Source organism: Coffea arabica, chromosome 2e (genome assembly GCF_036785885.1).
Source record: "Coffea arabica cultivar ET-39 chromosome 2e, Coffea Arabica ET-39 HiFi, whole genome shotgun sequence".
Lineage (NCBI taxonomy): Eukaryota > Viridiplantae > Streptophyta > Magnoliopsida > Gentianales > Rubiaceae > Coffea > Coffea arabica.
In genome coordinates, this window is record NC_092313.1 from 39451112 (window position 1) to 39470703 (window position 19592).

A 19592-nucleotide genomic window follows, 5' to 3' on the forward strand; every position below is an offset into this window, starting at 1 on the left:
AGAGAATTCAAGAAGCATCTTTTGGTGATTCCAAGGAGCAATTTACATCAACTTTAACAACTCACCATGAACTTGAATTCCTCTATAAATAAAGGCTTTGGAAAAGATTTTCACAACTTTGGAAGGCTAGAGAAACTTACAAAAGATGTAGTCTTTACTAGAATTTCCTTAGTTCATTAGTTAGAGTAGAATAGTTTAGGTAGTTATGTGTGTTATCCATTCTTGTATATTGGCTAGATTAGGATGAAGAAGGAGGGGTTGAAGCTCAAGTGACAAGGGTTATCTCTTCTCCAACTCTTTATCTTTTGTATTGGATTCTTAAATATGGTTAATATGTAAGTTTTGGATTTGTGTTTTTATATGTTTTGCTAAAGTTTATGCCTAGAGTTATGAATGAACTTTCTATATTTTGTTAGTGATGTTTACTTGGTTATTTAATGATATTCTTTTGAGCAAGTTATTTATCACTTTTGCTTTTCTAATCATGATTAACCGGCCATTAATTGTGATAATTTAAAGGTGTTAAATTTGCAATGAGAATTAGAATTTAACACTAATTCAAAAAAGTGATAAACCTAGGGAGTACACTCACGAAAGTAGAGGTGCACCTTTGTGGCTTTAGTGACTTGTTTCATGTAATTTCATAGAAAAAATGAACTTGTAGTCAGTTTCATAACCACGAAAGTAGATATGAATTAACTATAGGTATAGTTGATACACTGGCAAGCGGGTATCACGTATATTAGGAAATTACGCCATAATTAACCAAGATAATAGCATTCACTTAACCGATAACCTCATTTGCAAGAGTAGTAAGGAATTCCATATCTCTAGGAGCTTTCTAGTGTTATTTTCATTAATTTTATGTTTATGGTAGTCTAGATAATAAAGGATTTCGAAAAACACCGGTAATTATCACTCTTCCCTGTGGGATCGACCCTTAATACCTTATACTCGCTCGCTATTCGTATACTTGCAAAAAATCGCGTGTAGGGTATTTAAGATGTTATAAATGTAAAATTTGACTATAGATGAGCTAATTGTATATGTATACCCCGCGCACGTCACCTACCACGGTGGATAACAAACACGACATCAGGCATCGGTTCGTCAATTGCCAAAAACTGATATGAACACTTTTATCCTAATTTTTTTTTTTAACCAAGGCCATGTTAGGCCGACTTCATTCAATGTCTTGACTTTAGACATCTCTTGTACTTGAATGTTCTGGTTATATTTGTTATTGATTTAAATACTTAATGATTGTAATTTTGTTATCACCAATTGCATGATTAAATAATTTTCATTGAGATTGAGAAGAGACAGAAATAATTAGAAATAATGACATTAAGAACACAAGATAAAACTCGCTAGATAGAATCTAGTTTATTTGTGTGGCTGTTAAAAATTGGAAGATCTACACTAGTCTCATTCTAAATTAGGAACTTTGTAGACTTAATGTTTCTTGAATTAATTAATCTAGTATAAAGATATAGTACATTTTGAGTTTGAGATAAACGCGCTATGCCTAGAGATAAGGTAATTTATGCAATACGAGCTTTTGCCACGAAGTTTTTAACAATTCAATTCTTCTACAAGGATTAAAAGATCGTGTATTGTGTAATTTGATTTCCATTTGTCTTGGTTGCATTCATATTATTGGATTTTATTCTCTTTATTTACTTGAGATTTATTTTATTTAAGTTATATTTAGCTTTTTAGAATACCTAAGTATAGAATAGGTTCAAATTAGGGATAGATAAATATTTGTTCTGGTATTTAGACAACCAATCCCTGTGAGAACGACGACAACTTGTCCTATATTATTTGTTCGACCTTTGGTCAGGGTAATTTTTGCGAAATATTAGAATCCTTGTTGGAAAATCTAAGCCCAAACGCACTTTTGACGCGCATCTCAATCACTAGCCATCAGTAAAGTCGATTTCCGTCTATTTTTTCAGTTTACGAAGCCTCAAGGAGTTAAGTGGCTAAGTTTAAACAATAAAAGAATTATTATGAAGGAATCCTAAATCACAATGGGACATAAATTGTAAAAATGTTATTCTATTGACGCATCAATTCAATCACTTACCACCAATTGAACCAATAATTCATCTACCGAGTCCATTGACAAGGTTCCTACCTTAATTAACTATAGTTTGAAGCCATTTAGAGAAGCAATCAAAAGTCTCCAATCTTAATATATTCAAACGGAAAATAGAAGAAGTCATTAATTAAAACAAAGATCCATAACAATTTTCAGTACCAAACTCCATCCACACTCAAAAGTTTAAAAGCCAATATGCTAAAAATAGGGTTCTATTTCTAATCCTTCCCCAACAAAGCCAAAAGGAAAGCTTTGTAATGGCTGGAGGTTTCATTGGAAATTGCATGATCAAGAGCCACGCTGTTACGCTTATAATAAATGTCCTTGATATCATTCAAGTCTTTTTCAGCCCTTGTAACAATAACTCGGGTGATTGCATCCTCATCAGTCCCCGGCTTGTTTAGCGCAATACGGAGTACCTATAGAGCACAAAATTGAGCTATTATGCCTAAGAAACTAAATTTGTAGAATCCTTGCATAAAGATATTTGTTTCTTGTAACACTATATATATAAGAAAAAAGAAGCAAGAAGGAAAGAATATGGCTAATGATAATTCTTTCTCCTTTTATAGATTGATGATCATGAATCCTTTATAGATTGATAATAATGAATGACTTAAATGTTTACATTTGCCATTAATTTTCGTCAAATTTGAGAACATAACAAACAAATTTAGATACTTTTGCTATTAAATTAAGTCCTAAGTCAATATGTCCATAACAAAATAATTAGATTAAAGTCATATTTTATTTTAGATACTTTCGCTATTAAATTAAGTCCTAAGTCAATATGTCCATAACAAAATAATTAGATTAAAATCATATTTTATTTTACTGATCACTGATAAACAAAATTTACAATCTAGAAAACGTTTATTGTCACCTAGTCATATTTCCAAAGAGGTCCAAGGAAAATATTATTTTTTTTTAAATCCAGATTCTCCTTTCGTTAATTAGCCCAATTACTATTTCTTTTGAGAGAGCCCCAGCATACTCAAATGGGGGAAAATGATGTAACTGTCTCACAATTTATTTTGTTAAATGAGTTTGACAACGAATTTAATTCTTTTTCACAGCCCATTCCTTCTTGGGCCCATCACCTCTAAAGAAGAAAACAAATCTATTGATTTCACCTAAATAAAAAAAAAAGAAAAGAAATTCTACTTATCCTCGGACACTGAGGATTAACCAACAAAACTTCATCTCACTTACTCAATTTGTGTGTCGTTCATGGAGAAATATGATCACATTAATTCACATATAACTCTTTAGATTTTCAATTAATTTTTTTGAGTGAAATTAGTATTCAAAATATCACATTCTAAGACCCTAGACTCATAAATCCCAGAATTTCATTTTCCCAAGATTTTAATTCTTGTCATCACATTAATTTAACGTTTTGAATACTCGTTTGCAAAACAAATCCAAATGTCCTCCCATTTCCCCTTTGTTTTTTTTATCTAAGCTCCAGAGTGAATCTCTATTGGTTGATATTATATGGTATGCAACTAGTTCAGGATTCTAAATTTAAAATATCACCTTCTCATAGTGCTTCTGCGGATTATTAATGGATCGAATGGCTGTAAGCAACGCAGCTAAGTAGTCATTAGCTGGATCATCCTTCAAATGCTGCAATTATTCACAAAACAAATAATGACAATCATTCTTCTTAATCTACATAATTCATTAGACAAGTTCAAAAGGCTAAAGGGCTATTCACTTCACCTTGGTGATTGCAGTGCCATGGCTATCCTTGTAGTGGTTTAGAGCTGCCACAATCTGAGCATTGCTTCTGGTAGTTATGATTCTAATGACTTCTTCATGATTCAGAGCCTTATCTTTGACCAAATCTTGAAGCTTATCAGCCTCGGACTTCGCTAATTTCACGTCCATCTCACCACCAGCATACTTGTATGGACTTGCCAAACCAACCAAAAGCTGTAACAAACACCAAGACAACCCCAAAAAAGCATCAAACGCAAATTCAATTGCCATATACAGGTAGTAAAACTCATTTGCCGCAAGCCCTTTCGCTTTGATTACCTCATTAGCTTGGACCAATTAGCCTACGAGCAATGTTGGATTAACAAATGGATTAGTCTTTTCTTCAGTTCTGTAGTTGTTGCATGCGTCCTCATTACTTTGCATCGTAGAATTTTAACGTGTTTTAAGTATGAGAAAGATTAATCCTCAATTGACGCCTAATATTTGGAAAACGATATCATAGAAGAAGTGTCTATGTAAGACTACCAATTCAGATGAATAAGCTTTGTCTTGATATGAATTTAAGTCTTTTAAAAAGATATAATTTCATGCAATGGTCGAGTCATGACCTGTAGTTACTGGATTTAATGACCACTATTATCATCTATGTATATCTTAAATTTAGATTGAGATATAAGAAGCCAAAATAGAAAGTAGATTATAGCATTTTTGTTGTCTAAAGCAAATTATGTGTTAAACTTACTACATCTAAATTCTAGGTTTTTGAGACTTTCCCACCTTCAAATGCCTTTTGCACACTTACCGAAGAGTTGGTAGAAAAAATTTTTAGGGAAGCATAGCAAAAAGGGAAGGAGAATTACAAAAATTTAAGAGGCAAATTCATAAAATTAGAAATTTAGCAAGTCTAATTTGAAAATTATTCAATCTTGAGGGATGGCAATTGTCCACCCTCATCCTAGATTAAGAACTGAACGTGGATCCAAACTTCGAATATCAAACTTTTACTAATAACAATTTAAGGCTGAATAGTCCAAACAAGACTTTTGATAGGAATTTAAGATTAATTTAGGTTGAAAATTAACTGACAAACCTTGCGCAAATCACCAGTGGTATGTTGAGCTATGTCTTCTTCCAATGAATGCTTGAAGCGGTGCTGATAAGCACGCTTTACAGCCAAGAACTCCTCAGGGTTGTAAATGGTAGAAAATTCAACAATAACTCGGTAATCAGGAGACGGTTTATGCTTAATTGCCACATTTAGCAAGACTGCATCCCTCTCCTCTGGATCCAATATCCATCGATAGATAACTTTCTACATTAAATTCGACCATATGATGATTATTGATTTTTTTTTTTTTTTGAAAAGACAAAAAAAGAAAATGCCGACCATCGGAAGATTCCGTGGTGATATTGCATTACAAGTTTTTGCACCAAGGCCTAATTTAGGCCTCGGCTCAAGCTCACAATTAATCCATAATTGTATACATGATATGCATATAATATTATTTTATTTTATCATTATATATGAATTATAAATTATGTACGTTATAATATATTAATTATTAAATAATATACATCATTATGAATTAAAAAACAAGTACTTTTGTACTTGATTAGTCGGGTCGGGCTCTAATATGATTTAGTTTTATTGAACTCAAGCTCAGCTCATAACTTAATCAGGCATTATTTCAAGGCTCGAACTCATCCCAAGTCCCAACCCAATAATATAAAAGCTAGGCCCTAATTGTTTCGGGCCAATTAGGCTACGTTCGGACTTGCCCGGCTCAGTCCTACCTTTGACCCTCTAATCTAGACCAACAAAAAGTCTGAAGCTATAGAGTGGGCCAATGGTCTTATCATCTTATACCCTGGTAAAACTATTTTCTATTGAGGGTCCCGGATTAATCCTTTTTTTTTTGTTGTGGCAAGAGGAAATCATCAAAAAGAATTGGGAAACAATAATTTTAAAAAATGATAAAGAAATCAAATGGTCACCAACCGAAAAAGAATAAATAAATAAATGAATAAAAGAAGGGTGGTAGATTAGTTGAAATCAGAACCTCAAAGTCGCCGGACAGTTCCGATTCAAGACGCTTGACAAGATCTTCAGCATACATATCCTCGTATGCTTTTCTGATCAACTTCCTCTGAACAGCATTCCGGTGGCCCAGTATTGATATTATTGCCTTCTCATTTGTTCCCCATCCTAAAGAATTTTGCCAAAAAAAAACACATATTTATTTAAAAGGTCTTTTTTATAATATAGAAGAAGGAATCGCAAAAGCTACAGTTATGAAATAATTATTTTAATACCTACTTTAACCAAAAAGCGAGAAGACAATGTATTTTAATCAAGTAAGAAAATTTTTCAATGGACTGAAAAATGGTCCTTGATTTCATTAAGAACTTATATAAGTTAAGAAAAAAAATTGGCTTTTAATTCAATTTTCAAGATCTGAAAAAATCACTACATATATTAGACATTTGAAAAAGCAAAAATTACTACTAAATAATTTCATTAAGTCAAATAAGAAAATATTCAACACAAGAAAAAATGGTACTTGATTTCATTAAGAACTTATACTATAAGTTAAGAAAAGAAATTTGGATATTTCACTGTCTTGAAAAAAAAACACATAATTTAAAGATTAAAGAAAAAAAGTTACTGGTCAATTTTCTCATGGTTACCTTGAAAAGCCTTCTTAAGAGCTTCAGCATCTGCAACAGGAGAAGGGTGCTCAGGGAAAATGAGGGTTGCCATAGTTGCAAAAGTCTAGTGTGTGTCTGTGTGTGAAGAAGATTGTCGTGTTGCTCTATTGCAATGAGCCTGAATTTATAGAAGTAATGCGTTACAATCCACAAACATTAAACGTTGAAAGTAACGCCAATTGGCACATCAGTTAATTAATTTAATAGTAATTAAAGGGTTGCCAGAAAGCATGTATCTACCTGATTTTGTACTTTAATGAGACTAATTGAAACGTTTTTGGTTAACCTCTCTGGCTACGTGGAATCAGACTGGCAAGGGTTGGAAATTGATTTTTGACTTAGTGGTGTCTGTTTACCTAATAACAATATAAAACTACTTTAAGAAAAATAGAAAAAAATTGATAAATTGCTTTCTTTTAAGATATGAGAAGACTACAATTACACCACAATGGTGAAACCATGTGTTATAACTTAACAACATTGCAAATTGCCCCACAGATGATGGGATGCGTGTATATATATATATATATATATATATATATATATATATATATATATATATATATATATATATATATATATATAAGTAAAAGGAAAATGTTATTTGTATTTGTATTTTTGTTAATCATATTTTCACTACAGTTTTAATTATATTGTTTTCATTTGTTAGAATATATAATAAAATAAGTGATGAGAGTGTAAATAACAAAAAATGGAGTGCAAATAACATTTTTCTATAAGTAGATTGTGCTTAGTCATATGGTAAGATTTGAGATTGGATCTCTAACGTATGCAATATATACATATATATATATATAAAGAAAAATGTTTCTCTATGCGATATATAATTTGAGATTTTCTCACGATTTCAGAAACGTTTATTACCTTCCCCCCAAATCTTAGATATGGATCAAACCTTAAAATAATTTCCAATTATGTTGATCTTTAGTAAAATGATCTATTCATCAAGAAAAGGCTAATAATATGCTCGGATCATATTTTTAAAATTTGAGATTTGACATATCGTAAATGGACAAATAGGAAAAAATCGAGAGGACCCAAATCTGTTGAAAGAGTCTCTTTGCTGAAAGTTTGCCAGTTGTCTAACATGCAAGATCACTATGATACATACCATGACACGTATTATAAGCAGATATTTTGTTTATTTTTGTTTGTCTCATAACCGTGCTAAAGAAATTGTTTTAAAATCCAAAGATAAGGTACATCATTTTTCTCTCGTGGGATTTCATTTGACTATATGGAAAATTATTTGAAATATTGTTTGAAATAGTTACTGTAACACTATTTGAAATATGATATATGTGAGATAAAAAGATAATTAGAAAGATAAAAAAGTTGATTTGAAATTATGTTTATGTTACAAGTAAAATACTATTTAAAATAATTTTTCTATCCAAACATAGATAATAATTTTGATTTCCCCCTCTTTCCCTTTTATTTCATTTTTCTTCAAAAGTGGTGCATGCAAACATAAACTCTTTTCCTAAATATAGGGATATTACCTAGTGCGAGGTACTTTTCCTAAATATTTCACTTTCATCAGATTTTTACAAATTCTAGAACCAATGGTAATAGGACGTATTGTCTATTCGTGGTTGCTTACGTATGTTATCCTTGCTTTTCAAACGGGTTTGTCTAATAAATGTTTCAAATTCATTAACTAAAAAAAAGCGATGATATAACTGAAATTAGTTAAATTTGTGAGCATTGCGTGTATAAGTACTAACTAGTTTTTTTTTTTTTTCAAAATTATCTTTTGCCTGATCAAATATAATCTTGAAGCACGCATTAAAGATTTTTTTTTTTAATGTTATCTTTTGATTGACTATTGAAACCTTTTAAGATTCACTTTTCCTAACACCTTTAGAAAATAGAAAGGTGATAATTTAAAAAACCTCCCTTGATGTTTATCATTTAGAACCACTAAACTTCTAAAAATTTAACTGACTTCCCCTAATTCGATTTTCTTGTAATGTGTTCAACCCCTAGAAGAAAAATTAAGCTTACAAATCCATTTAGGCAGAGAGAATATATTTTCAATTCAAAAATTGCCTTTTTGTTGTATTATGAAGTTGATAATTCATTAACAAAATCAATATTATGATGATTAAAAGGTTAAAAACCAAGAAAAAATTATGTAGGGATTGTAAATGTAATGCAACGAAATTTAGCAACAATAACTATCAAGCACATTATTGTAGCGATAGTAATAGATACTTATGCTGTCGGATAATGGTAGTTGGTTGGGTAAAAGAATTGAAATATTTATTAGTGGATTTTGAAAGTACAAAATTGCATGGGTAAAAGAATTGAAATATTTCCTAGCGGGAAAAAAAAATTTCCTAGCGGAATTTAAAAGTACAAAATTGAACAAGTATGGCCTATTCAAATTTAACAGGGAAGTCATAAGAATCACCAACATCTTGCTAAAATTAGAGATCAAATCTATGTCTCTACTTACAAGGACAAAAAACAAAAAAATACATAAAAATGAGAAAAAATTTTCTTGAGCAAAAAAAGAAAACCGAAGAGAAAACAAACTCTATTTGTGCTAAAGAAAATACAAAGTTCTTCTGGTAATGTGATGCCAATCATATACATGTGTGTAACACACACATGTGTGTATATATATATATATATAAAACAGTTATTATCACTTTATCCCTTTAAATTGTAGTGATACAATCTCTTTACTCCCTAACATTATTTTCTAGATGTTTTACCTCATCGTTAATCTAACTAGTATGTTCAAAAAAAATTTAGTGGATTTACCCTTATTTATATATCATTAAAAGTAAAACATTGGAATGGTTATACTTCCTTTTTATTTCACTCTAAGAGTTCCAAAAACATAAAAAATAAAAGGATTTTCTCAAAATATTTTTCACACTTATTAATACTAGGAAAAGAAAAAAAGATAGGAAAGAAGTAGATAGAAAATTAGATTTTGCAAAGAAAGAAAATAAGGAAGAATCTAATATTGTCGTATTATTTTAACTCATTAGGATTAGAATTAGAATTGGGTGGTAAACAGAAAAGTAAAATAATTTTAAAATAATAAAAATATTGAATTCTTTCTTATTTATATTTTTTTAAAAAAAGAACTGAGCTCTCTCTCACCCCTTCCCTCCCCTCCCCCCCAACCATCTTTCTATTTTTTCTCAGTATTAATAAGATTGTCAAGAAGAAAGAGATTAATATTTTAACCTTTTTCTTAATACTAAAAAGGAAAAGAGCCACTCTAGATTTTGCATTATTTTTGTTATACAAAGAGGATGGCACTTTCTTCTAAAGTTTTTTTAACTTGCTAAATTGGTTTAAAAAACAACTTTAGGGGTAAATTGATAATAAGGTTATAGTTTATGAGGGTAAAGTGATAATAATTTTAAGGGCTAAATATGTTTTTACACTAGAATTAACAAACTCTATTAAGTTTGACCATTAGTCTTGGAGAAAAAGTAACCAAAAAATAATGTTACCGGGGAAATTGATACTAGCATAAAATATTAAATGGGTAAACACTATATATAATAAAATGCTGTTCAGTTACAGTTTTGGTAGGTTTGAGTTGAAGGAATGGCATCAGATAGGGTAAAACCGGTACCCTAAGGTATTCGATCCGATGGTTGATCCGATTAGACAATCAATGTGTATGTATGTGTTGAAGAATTAATGCCTCTACAAAATCTACTTATTCTATTTAGTTTATATTGAGTTGGTACATATGTTTCTGTTGTAAACTATTATTTATCATGTTTTATGTATAACTCTGTTGGAAAATGCTAGATAGTTGTTTGAATATTTTTTTTTTCGAAGACCGTTAGTTTACTCTTCATAAAATGTTGAATTTCTCTATAGCTCTACCCAAGTTTAAAAATTCAACATAGTGTATTGATTTAACATAATGTTTATTGATTTTGATTTGATATAAACTAATTCTCGTTTCTTGAATTATTTAGTTAGCAGGTAAAGGGTACACAATGAGAAATCCAAACTTAAAATGGGAGGGTTTGGTAAGGAAACTTAAAATTCGCAGGGTTACCCGATAGGATTTAGCAAAAAATTTAGACATGCGGGTTAATATTTAGTAAGAGGGATTTTTTCATATACCTATCTGCTCCATCCCTACTAAGTTGGCCATCCTAATTTTTTGACAAGTGCACACCCTATATTTCTGCCGTATGTACATATTGTCTTTATTTATTTGATTAGGCTTGAATTATTTTATTTTTGTTAACACCCAAATTTTTTCACGTTTTAAGTTGTAGTATTTTTGTTAAAAATAATCAATCACCTGTTTTAATATCCTTAATTTTCTTTCTTACTCTGTTTAATTTCCGCAATTTGTTAGTCCTTATTGTTATTACATAATGTTTTTTGCCATACGTACCTAATCTCTCTCTTTTATGTGGTCACATTTCACACTATTTAACTGGTCAGTTTTTAGGTATTTTATATTTGTTAACAAGAGTCAATCATACTTTTTTAAACATCCAATTATTTTTTAACAATTTAATTGGTCACATTTTAGGTGTAGTATTTGAACCTACTTTTTTTTGAAGTCAATCAATGCCTAAAAAGAATAAAGTACCACTAATGTTTCCTTTTTTTTTGCATGTACAATTAGGTTTTATCATGTACGTTACTTACAAAATTTAGGAACAGTGAATCTTTGATGTTATTCAATCTCTTATAATTTTATTACATTACTCAAACGGTATTGGTGTCCATGTATATATATCTTTCTTCCCCCCATTACAATTTTGCTTTTTTCAATACCAATCACTACTAGTAATCTTTCTTCCCCATTTATAACTCTACTTTTTTTTTTCAATATCAATCACTACTACACGTACAGGTATGTTCTTCTATTTAATTGTTTTTACACAAAAATTTGACAAGTTTAATTTTGCAGTTTGTTAGTAGTGTTTTTGTGTGTTAAATTAGCACTAATTCCTTTTTTGTTTTCTCATTTTCAAGGAGCATATTTGTAGACCACTAGATCACCCCAATAATTAGGGGAGAACTCTTAAAGTTTTTCGCACTTAGGGCTGCAAATGAGTCAAGTCGAGTCAAACTTTGGCTTAATTGAGTCGAGTCTCGACTTAATTTTATCAAACTCGAACTCGACGAGCTCTCAATATAAAGCTCGAACTCGAGCTTGAAAAAGTAGAAATTAATTATTTTATTTTTTAAAAAATGAATAAATTAATAATTTTTCTTAACAAATAATAAAATATTATGGATATATATGTAATTTTACTATAAAAATAATAAATAAATAAACATATATATATATATATATATATATATATATATATAATCGAGCTAACTTGCAAACTAACGAATTGAGTATTTTTTAATTTGAATTTGACTTGGTCAGCTTGAGGTCGACTCGAATTCAATGTTAACCGAACTCGAGTCGAGTTTTAATTCGGACTACTCGCAAGCGGTTCAACTTGTGTGCAGCCTTATTCACACTACTAGATTTAGAATTTAAATCATGTGCCTAGCAATTGAGGGTTAGAAGGGTGTGCGGTATTCACAGACTTTTTTGAATATCCACTTTTCAAGCTTTAGTGTTATTTTCCACACTAATTTCTTCTTCTTACTCCACTCCTTTTTATTTTATATGAATTGTTTGTAGGTATATACTCACTATGAATTGTTTATGAGTCTATATTCACGATTACATCTTGCGTTAAGCTCTTATTATGAATTGTTTATAGGTATATACTCGCCATGAATTGTTATGAATTGCATGAAAATCATCGGGATTGAAGAACTTTTTTATACGTAAATATGAAGCATCAAATCTATTAATAGTGGGAAAAGGATTGGGTTCAATGGTAAAGTGGGAAAGGTTGTAAGTAAAAGATCTTGGTTCAAGTTCTTTCATTTACAAAAAAAGAAAAAAAATCTATTAATAGGGTATTTTTTTACATATAATAAAATTTATGATTTTCAAATTTATGAAATCTTTTAATCTATCCCGTTCAAGAAATGGGTTAAAAACTAGTGAAATGATAAAGGTAAGCAACATGATCCAATGTGGCAGGTCAAAAGCTACATTTTAAACATACTGTCACTATAAATATTGTATTAAAAGTTTTATGCAGTTTCTTTAAAGACATTGCAAAAAGTTTTTGATCAAAATTTTGGCACTGTATTGCATCGATCTCTAGAGACAGATCTGTATATTTTCTTTTTATTCTTTTCCTTCTTAATACAATTAATACAAGAAAAGACTGAACAGGTACAATAGGAAACCATTTTGCGTGGCACTGTGGCATAACCTCTGTGAGCGGTAATATACTTAAGAATTGCATTGGACGTTGTGATATTAAGAATTATAAACATGCACGTGAAATTTAAATTTAAATTATTAAATTTTATCACTACATAAGTAACTAATTAACCCATAGAGATAACAATGTCTAAAATTTATGGAAAGGGAAAAAATAATTTGTTTGGATGGAGTATTATTTGAAATATTATTTGGAATAATTACTGTAATAATTTTTGTGATGTGATGTATGTGAGATGAAAAGGTGGTTGAAAATATAAAAAAGTGAGTTGGGAAATGTATTTATGATGCAAGCGAAATATTATTTGAAAAAATTTGATACCCAAACAAAGCCAATGGTTGAGAAGTATTTACAATTGTATTTGATGTATTTACAATTTGATAATATTTGGAATAAATATTATGTTTGATGTGAGAGATTAAACGAGTACTTTAAACATATTCAACTACGACCAATGGTTGAGAAGTATTTACAATTGTCAATAGTAAAGGTTTATAGTGTCTATAACTTTACTACTTGCTAAGACATAGATGTTCTTCCGAGTAATACATTTGTGGAAAGTATTCAATTCCATATTGCAGCACAAAGAACAAAAAGAAAAAAAAAAGATGGAACTAGAAGATATTGATAGTAAGACATATGGACTATGAGTGTGTTTGATAAAACTGAAATCTGTAATTTAAAATCTAAAATTTTTTAATTTATTAAATTATTGAATTGTTAAGTATTAAAATCATATCATTTAAGCATGTTTTGCATTAAGTGATAAGTAAATGACTTCTCACTTATCTTTTTGAGTTAGTTTTGTTTCAACAATTTAGAATCACTTAATTAATTAAAATATTCTATTTTTTGCATTAAATGTTGAATTGAACAATCAAACATAGTCCATTAAAAAAAAAACACAAAGCCTATGTGTATGATCGTTACATGTCAGCATCTCGCTACTATGAACGATAGTTACGACGAAGAAATGTGGTATATTAATGGACATTTGTTGCCCGTGAATTGCTTGATTTCAAATACCAATATCATCCCCTAATATGAACTTCATTGGTTACAGCCTTACAGGCATACAATCGTCCGACAATTCTGACTTGTTACAAGAAGGGTTTACTTCTTATCATCTTCAATAATAGTACAAGAGAGAATTTATTGTTTAATTGATCTTAAGAATGATTAGTACAGTAAATAAATAATAAACCATGATACTAACAAAGCTAAAGCTCGATTTGACTAGGTATTTGTGAAACACTGCGTGAAAACCAAGGATTACGCAACCAAAAGAGAAATAATAGATTTGTAATTCCCAAAAGCAAACAGCCAAAGATTAACACGTATTTATCTTGTATGTGATGAGAAACAAAATCACCAGTCATGTGCATACATTCGTGGCAATCTTAATGGAACAGGGAGTTGGTTAATCAATGTAATATACTCATCCTTGGGCAAATAAACAAAGGTACTTGTAAAATTTGTTTAATATGGTAATTAATTTAATATAAGATAATACTAGGGGGAAGCCAAGTTAAGTGTTGGAGTTTTAACCTGTGTGATAAAATATTTATGCAAATAAGTTCATTAAAAAAGATAGTAAAATTAGAATTGAATGGTAATAGATTTAATTGAATCGGTTGAAGCGCATGAAATTATAGTAAATTGATCAAATCAACAAACTTATAAAGGAAAATAAATTTATAAGCAAAAGAAATAGGATTATAGTAGATAATCACATCATACCATTATAAATAATAACTATAGCAAAGACATCATTGCCTTTGTTACTATACCATTATAACACAATCATGGCCATATCGAATCAACAATTAACATGTAAATCATAATGTCAAATTTAAATCCTACTTTGATCATGAAATTGTAGTCTACAAATAATCTTTGCTCATAGTTTGACCCCCGATAGCCACAAACATCAAAATTTGGAAATATAGTGAGAAAATGTAGGAAGATTCCTATTAATGTTCATAGGTATGCATCATGTATTCCATAATGAAATTTCCATATCCATATGATAACTATTGAGAAAATATTGCAGTAGAAAACTCAGTTTTTATTGTATCAGCTAAGCATCCAAATTTGCAGAAAGAGAGAAAGCAAATGAGCATATCTGTCTAAACACGCACAACAAAATATCAAGGACAAGCACTTGAAACAACAATCTTCAATATAAAAAGCCTCTATTATTGTCAGGAAGTTGAAAAACACTGCAATTATACTTGTAACGGATTGAAAATATGAATCGGAACCAATCATCTTCAGCATTAACACCCTCTCTTATTATACCTATAAAAATTTCCCAGCAATTATAGAAGAAGATGAAGACCACTACAAATAGTCAAATACTTATAAGTGGTTTAAACAGCACTTGAAAATTTGATAATCATGTGAAATACAAACCAATTACACATGGGAGGACACACTAGTCAAACCGTACTCAATTACACAATACAATGTTGTACATTTGGGTTAATCACTTGTATTTATTTTTTTCTGCCTAAATTATCTCCAAAGATGGCAGATGAAAATTTTCCAACGTTCACCTACAAACTCCTTTTGTTTTATATGTATAGGATACTCTAATCCTTGGAATTTAATACTGCTAATTAATTTCTGACTTGTTGGATGGCTGACATAGATAATATAAGATAATATATAAAACATGTTTAAGTTAGTGGTTATGAATGCAATCAAAATAAGGTGTATTATAGTCAGTTTAATGTTGTCAAAAAATCAAGAAAAAAAATGTCATTGACAAAGAAAGGTGTCCCAGTCACATGCCTGTTATCTTAGTGTTGTTTACTAAGGAAGGCTAAGATGAATATATTCAGAATTAGTCCTACTTTCAGTTAGAAATAAGAAGAAAGTTACATAATATATTGTAATAAATTGTTTTTGAATAAATTGTTATCCTTTTCACCGCTCCTGCATATACATTAAACTCTTTGGCTGTCCATGATTTTTCTTTTAAGAAGCGGTATTGAATGTATGGTTTATGAGTTAAAAACTTTTACTGTATGACTTTGTGTTCACATACCAAAAATGCTTCGATACTTTTTAATTAGTTGAGCATTAAGACTACCGGGACATGAAAAAATTAATTAGTTTGTGCAATTTATGAAATTAAAAGCACATGACAGCTAATTGAACAGTAGAAATTTGAGTGCATTCAGTACCCCAAAAGATTACATGACACAAAAAAAAGGATAAAAAAAAGAGTTAATCTTATATGTAGAGACAGTGTATAAACTATATATTACGATTAGATATTACATATGTACAAAATTTGAATTTCAAATTCAAATTTTGACTAAATATCATGCATCTAATGATAATAATGTATACATTGTATGTGTATAGAAAATTAGTTTAAAAAAATCTTACTTTGCAAAGTGTCACTATAGGAACAAATAATAAACTTAAATGTTCCAATAATAAGAAAAGGAATGTTTGAAGAATTCATTTACTACTGCTGGAATAAGAATATTGAGTGCCTAAACATAATTTTCTTCAAAAAAAAAAAAGAAAAAAAAGAGCTCAAAGCAATGGATCATTCGGACCGTAGCCAGACCTTCCCCACATGGTTTGTTCAACCCTAGCAATGACTAAAATCTCAACAGAGAGAGAAGGGGGGGGGGGGGGGGGGGGGGTTGCCAAAGCTTAACCATTACCATCACTATTCTTACCAAATCCAGCCTCCCCAAATGAGGCCAAAAGTAACTGGTCTGGTGCCCGTGCTATTGGTTTTTGTGTAATTCAAAGCGATAGTTGTACATATTTAGATTTGTGACCTATAACTGTATTATAGTGTTGTATGGAAAGTATTTTATTCATTCACATTATTTTTTCCATAGTATGCTAATCGGACCAAATCACACGAAACTCAACAGCACCGGCCCGATTCCAAGAAAAAGGGTTAATCACATTTTATCCCCTTAAAGAATACCCAATTTCTCAGTTTATCCCCTGACCTTTAATTTTGCTCACTTAACCCCCTTTAGGACAAAATTGCCCTTGCATTATTTTGACTTTTCATTTACCTTGTTTTCCTTTCTTTTATTTCTTTTTCTCTTTCTTCTTTATTTAATTCTTCCTCTTTCCCACAAAAATCTTCACCTTAATGATTGAAATTAAAAAAGAGGAATTGCAGAGATCTATCTTCTCCTTAAATGATTAAAAAAATATTCAAATCACTTTCCTAAAATAAAATTTTTTTAGCCTTTCAATTCTTTTAATTTTGGATTTTTCTCTTTCTTTTCTAGTTTCTCATTTTATTCTCAAGAAAATATCATAAGATGAAATTGATTTCCTTTCTTTTATTTCTTTTTCTCTTTCTTCTCTCTTTCATCCTTCCCAATAGAAATTCCATTTCAACGAAAATTTTTGTTTTGAGTTTTTAATTGCATATTTTTGGGTGAAGGTTTAAAAGGTATCAAAAATTAATTTTGATTTTTTGTATGATGCCACGTGTCAAAAATTTCAATTGATGATTATTAATCAGGTCACAATTTCATTTTAAGATATTTTCTTGGGAATAAAATGAGAAACTAGAAAAGAAAGAGGAAAACCCAAAATACTACACATGGTTACACCTTGCAGAAATTCAACAGAGTTGTTTACCTATATTTTAAGAACTAAACCTAAATAGGCCCTTGAGCTTTAAAATGGTTACACCTCTACACTTCCCAATAATTTGTTGGACCAAAAAAAAAAAAAAAAAAAAGGAAAGGGCAACGACAACTCTACTGTTGTATTAATTTGGGGTCAGAACAATTTTCTTTTCTCGTGTAAAAATTGGAGCATGTGTGAATCCGCCTCAAACAGCAAAACGGGACTTTGTCGGCCTGAGTTAGGGTTGTAATCGAACCGAGCAGCTTGGTCAAAAGTTTGACTCGAACTCGGTCAAACCGAGTTCGAGTCGAGCTCGAGCAGCTCGATAAGGCTATCGAGTCGAGCTCGAGCATCCAGAAGAGATGCTCGGAAGCTCGACGAGTCTTATCGAGCATATTAATTTTAATTATTTAATATATTATTATTAAAATTATATATATTATTTAATATATAAAAATTACCATTATACCCAAAAAATTGTCGAATTTACGAAATGTTTCAAAATATATAAAAATTTTAAAAGGGCAATAATGACTTTTCACTCAAAAATTATCAAGAAAATGAAATTTAATAATTCGAGCTCGATAGAGCTCGATAAGGCTCGAATGCTCGAATGGACTCGAGCCCACGAGTACTGAGAGCAAGTTTCGAGCTCGAGCTCGAGCTCCAATAATACTACTCGCTCGAGCTCGAGCTCGAGCTCGAGCACCCCTATCTCTATGTCGAGTCGAGCTCGAGTATGGCGATACTCGGGCTCGACTCGACTCGATTACAACCCTAGCCTGAGCTCTTCGGCCTCTTGCAGAACTACGAACCAAAGGTTTGTTTTTAGTCCATGGACTCTATGGAGGGCCTTGAAATTGTTATCTGATTGCGTAATAAGAAAATGACAAATGACAATGCCACAGTTACAATTTCAATGTCATTTTGCTGACAATTGTCAAAATCATCTTTCCGATTGACCATCTTAGTCTTGGATTTTTTTTTTAAAAGAAAAATAGCCTGTTATTATTATTATAAGAGATTCAAAGAACATAGAGAGGAACACCACCCCTAGCCTGCGTGACCGATTAGACAAAGTTATCCTCTATATCTACCCCTCTATATCTTAGTCTTGGATTAGAATTAACTTGGGAGGCTAATATTGAAAAATTAGTTTTGGCATTAACATTGATGTTGAGGTAATATGGAGTAGTGAAGTCAAAATACTGATGAAGAAAGGAGGGGAAGAAGGAAAAAAGAAAAAAAAAAAGAGGAAGGAAACATTCCGTTGTTTCACTAGTTAAAAGTGGAAAAATTGGAAGGAAACAAATATTCCATCTCCATCAGTTTTTCCGAGAATTTAAAAGATCAGTAAAAATTAAATTTCTTGACACATGAAAGATGACTTAATTAGATGTTATCTCCCTTCTATCTTCTGAACTTGGACATTGACTCAGCAACCAAAAAAAAAAAAGATTAGCTCCATTTTCCTTTGTATTTTCCGCTTTTCATAAACTAGTTAAAAAGGACTTAACTTTGCCTGATGAGGCGCTTGAACCAGTAGTGCTGTATCAACTATTAAGACCAACAAATAACTTTATCAGGGAGCGACCAATCATAATTTGGTTATTACGGAAAAAAATTTCAGATTTTCTGTCACAAGAAAGAAATTCAGTTCAACTCCTATTAATATTTCGTCTATATAGAACATATTTCGAGCTAGTTAATTTTACATTGTTACCTTTCAACAGAATAAATGAATATATTGGCTTACTTATGTACTCATATTCAGGGGCTATCAATGAGAATCGGCTAATGTGTGAGGGCTCGAAAATTTATTTAGATATATGTCATACTTTATCTAGAAAATTGAATGTGTTATATTTGCATTATTATTGATTGATTTATGTGTTTAATTGCTTTTCTTATAATTTAAGTGTATAAGAGTACTTTGAATTATTATATGATCAACCTTAAGGAAGTTAATATTAGCTAGAATAAGAGTTAGTGGGGTAATAGTGTAATAGGGTAGAAATATAGGGCCCATATAGAATAAATCGATTGCCTTGTGCATGTAAGACAATACTTGGCACACACATTGACACTTGTTCCAA

At 30.5% G+C, this 19592-nt stretch overlaps 1 protein-coding gene across 2 annotated transcripts; it reads right to left on the reverse strand.

The window, feature by feature from the left end:
• Positions 1-2174: 2174 nt before the first annotated feature.
• Positions 2175-7022, reverse strand: LOC113729446 (annexin-like protein RJ4). 2 transcript variants are annotated; one of them, XM_072080515.1, is made up of 7 exons: positions 6782-7022; positions 6521-6659; positions 5893-6038; positions 4923-5144; positions 3833-4045; positions 3647-3736; positions 2175-2526 (listed from the first exon to the last, which is right to left on the reverse strand). In XM_072080515.1, exons 2-7 carry the CDS (start codon positions 6591-6593, stop codon positions 2326-2328), a joined length of 945 nt encoding a protein of 314 aa, XP_071936616.1. In that variant the 5' UTR covers positions 6594-6659; positions 6782-7022; the 3' UTR covers positions 2175-2325. The 2 variants fall into 2 exon arrangements, with proteins under 2 accessions (XP_071936616.1, XP_027109542.1); XM_027253741.2 differs by lacking the exon at positions 6782-7022 and having other exon boundaries at positions 6521-6747.
• Between the last annotated feature and the right edge of the window lie 12570 nt (positions 7023-19592).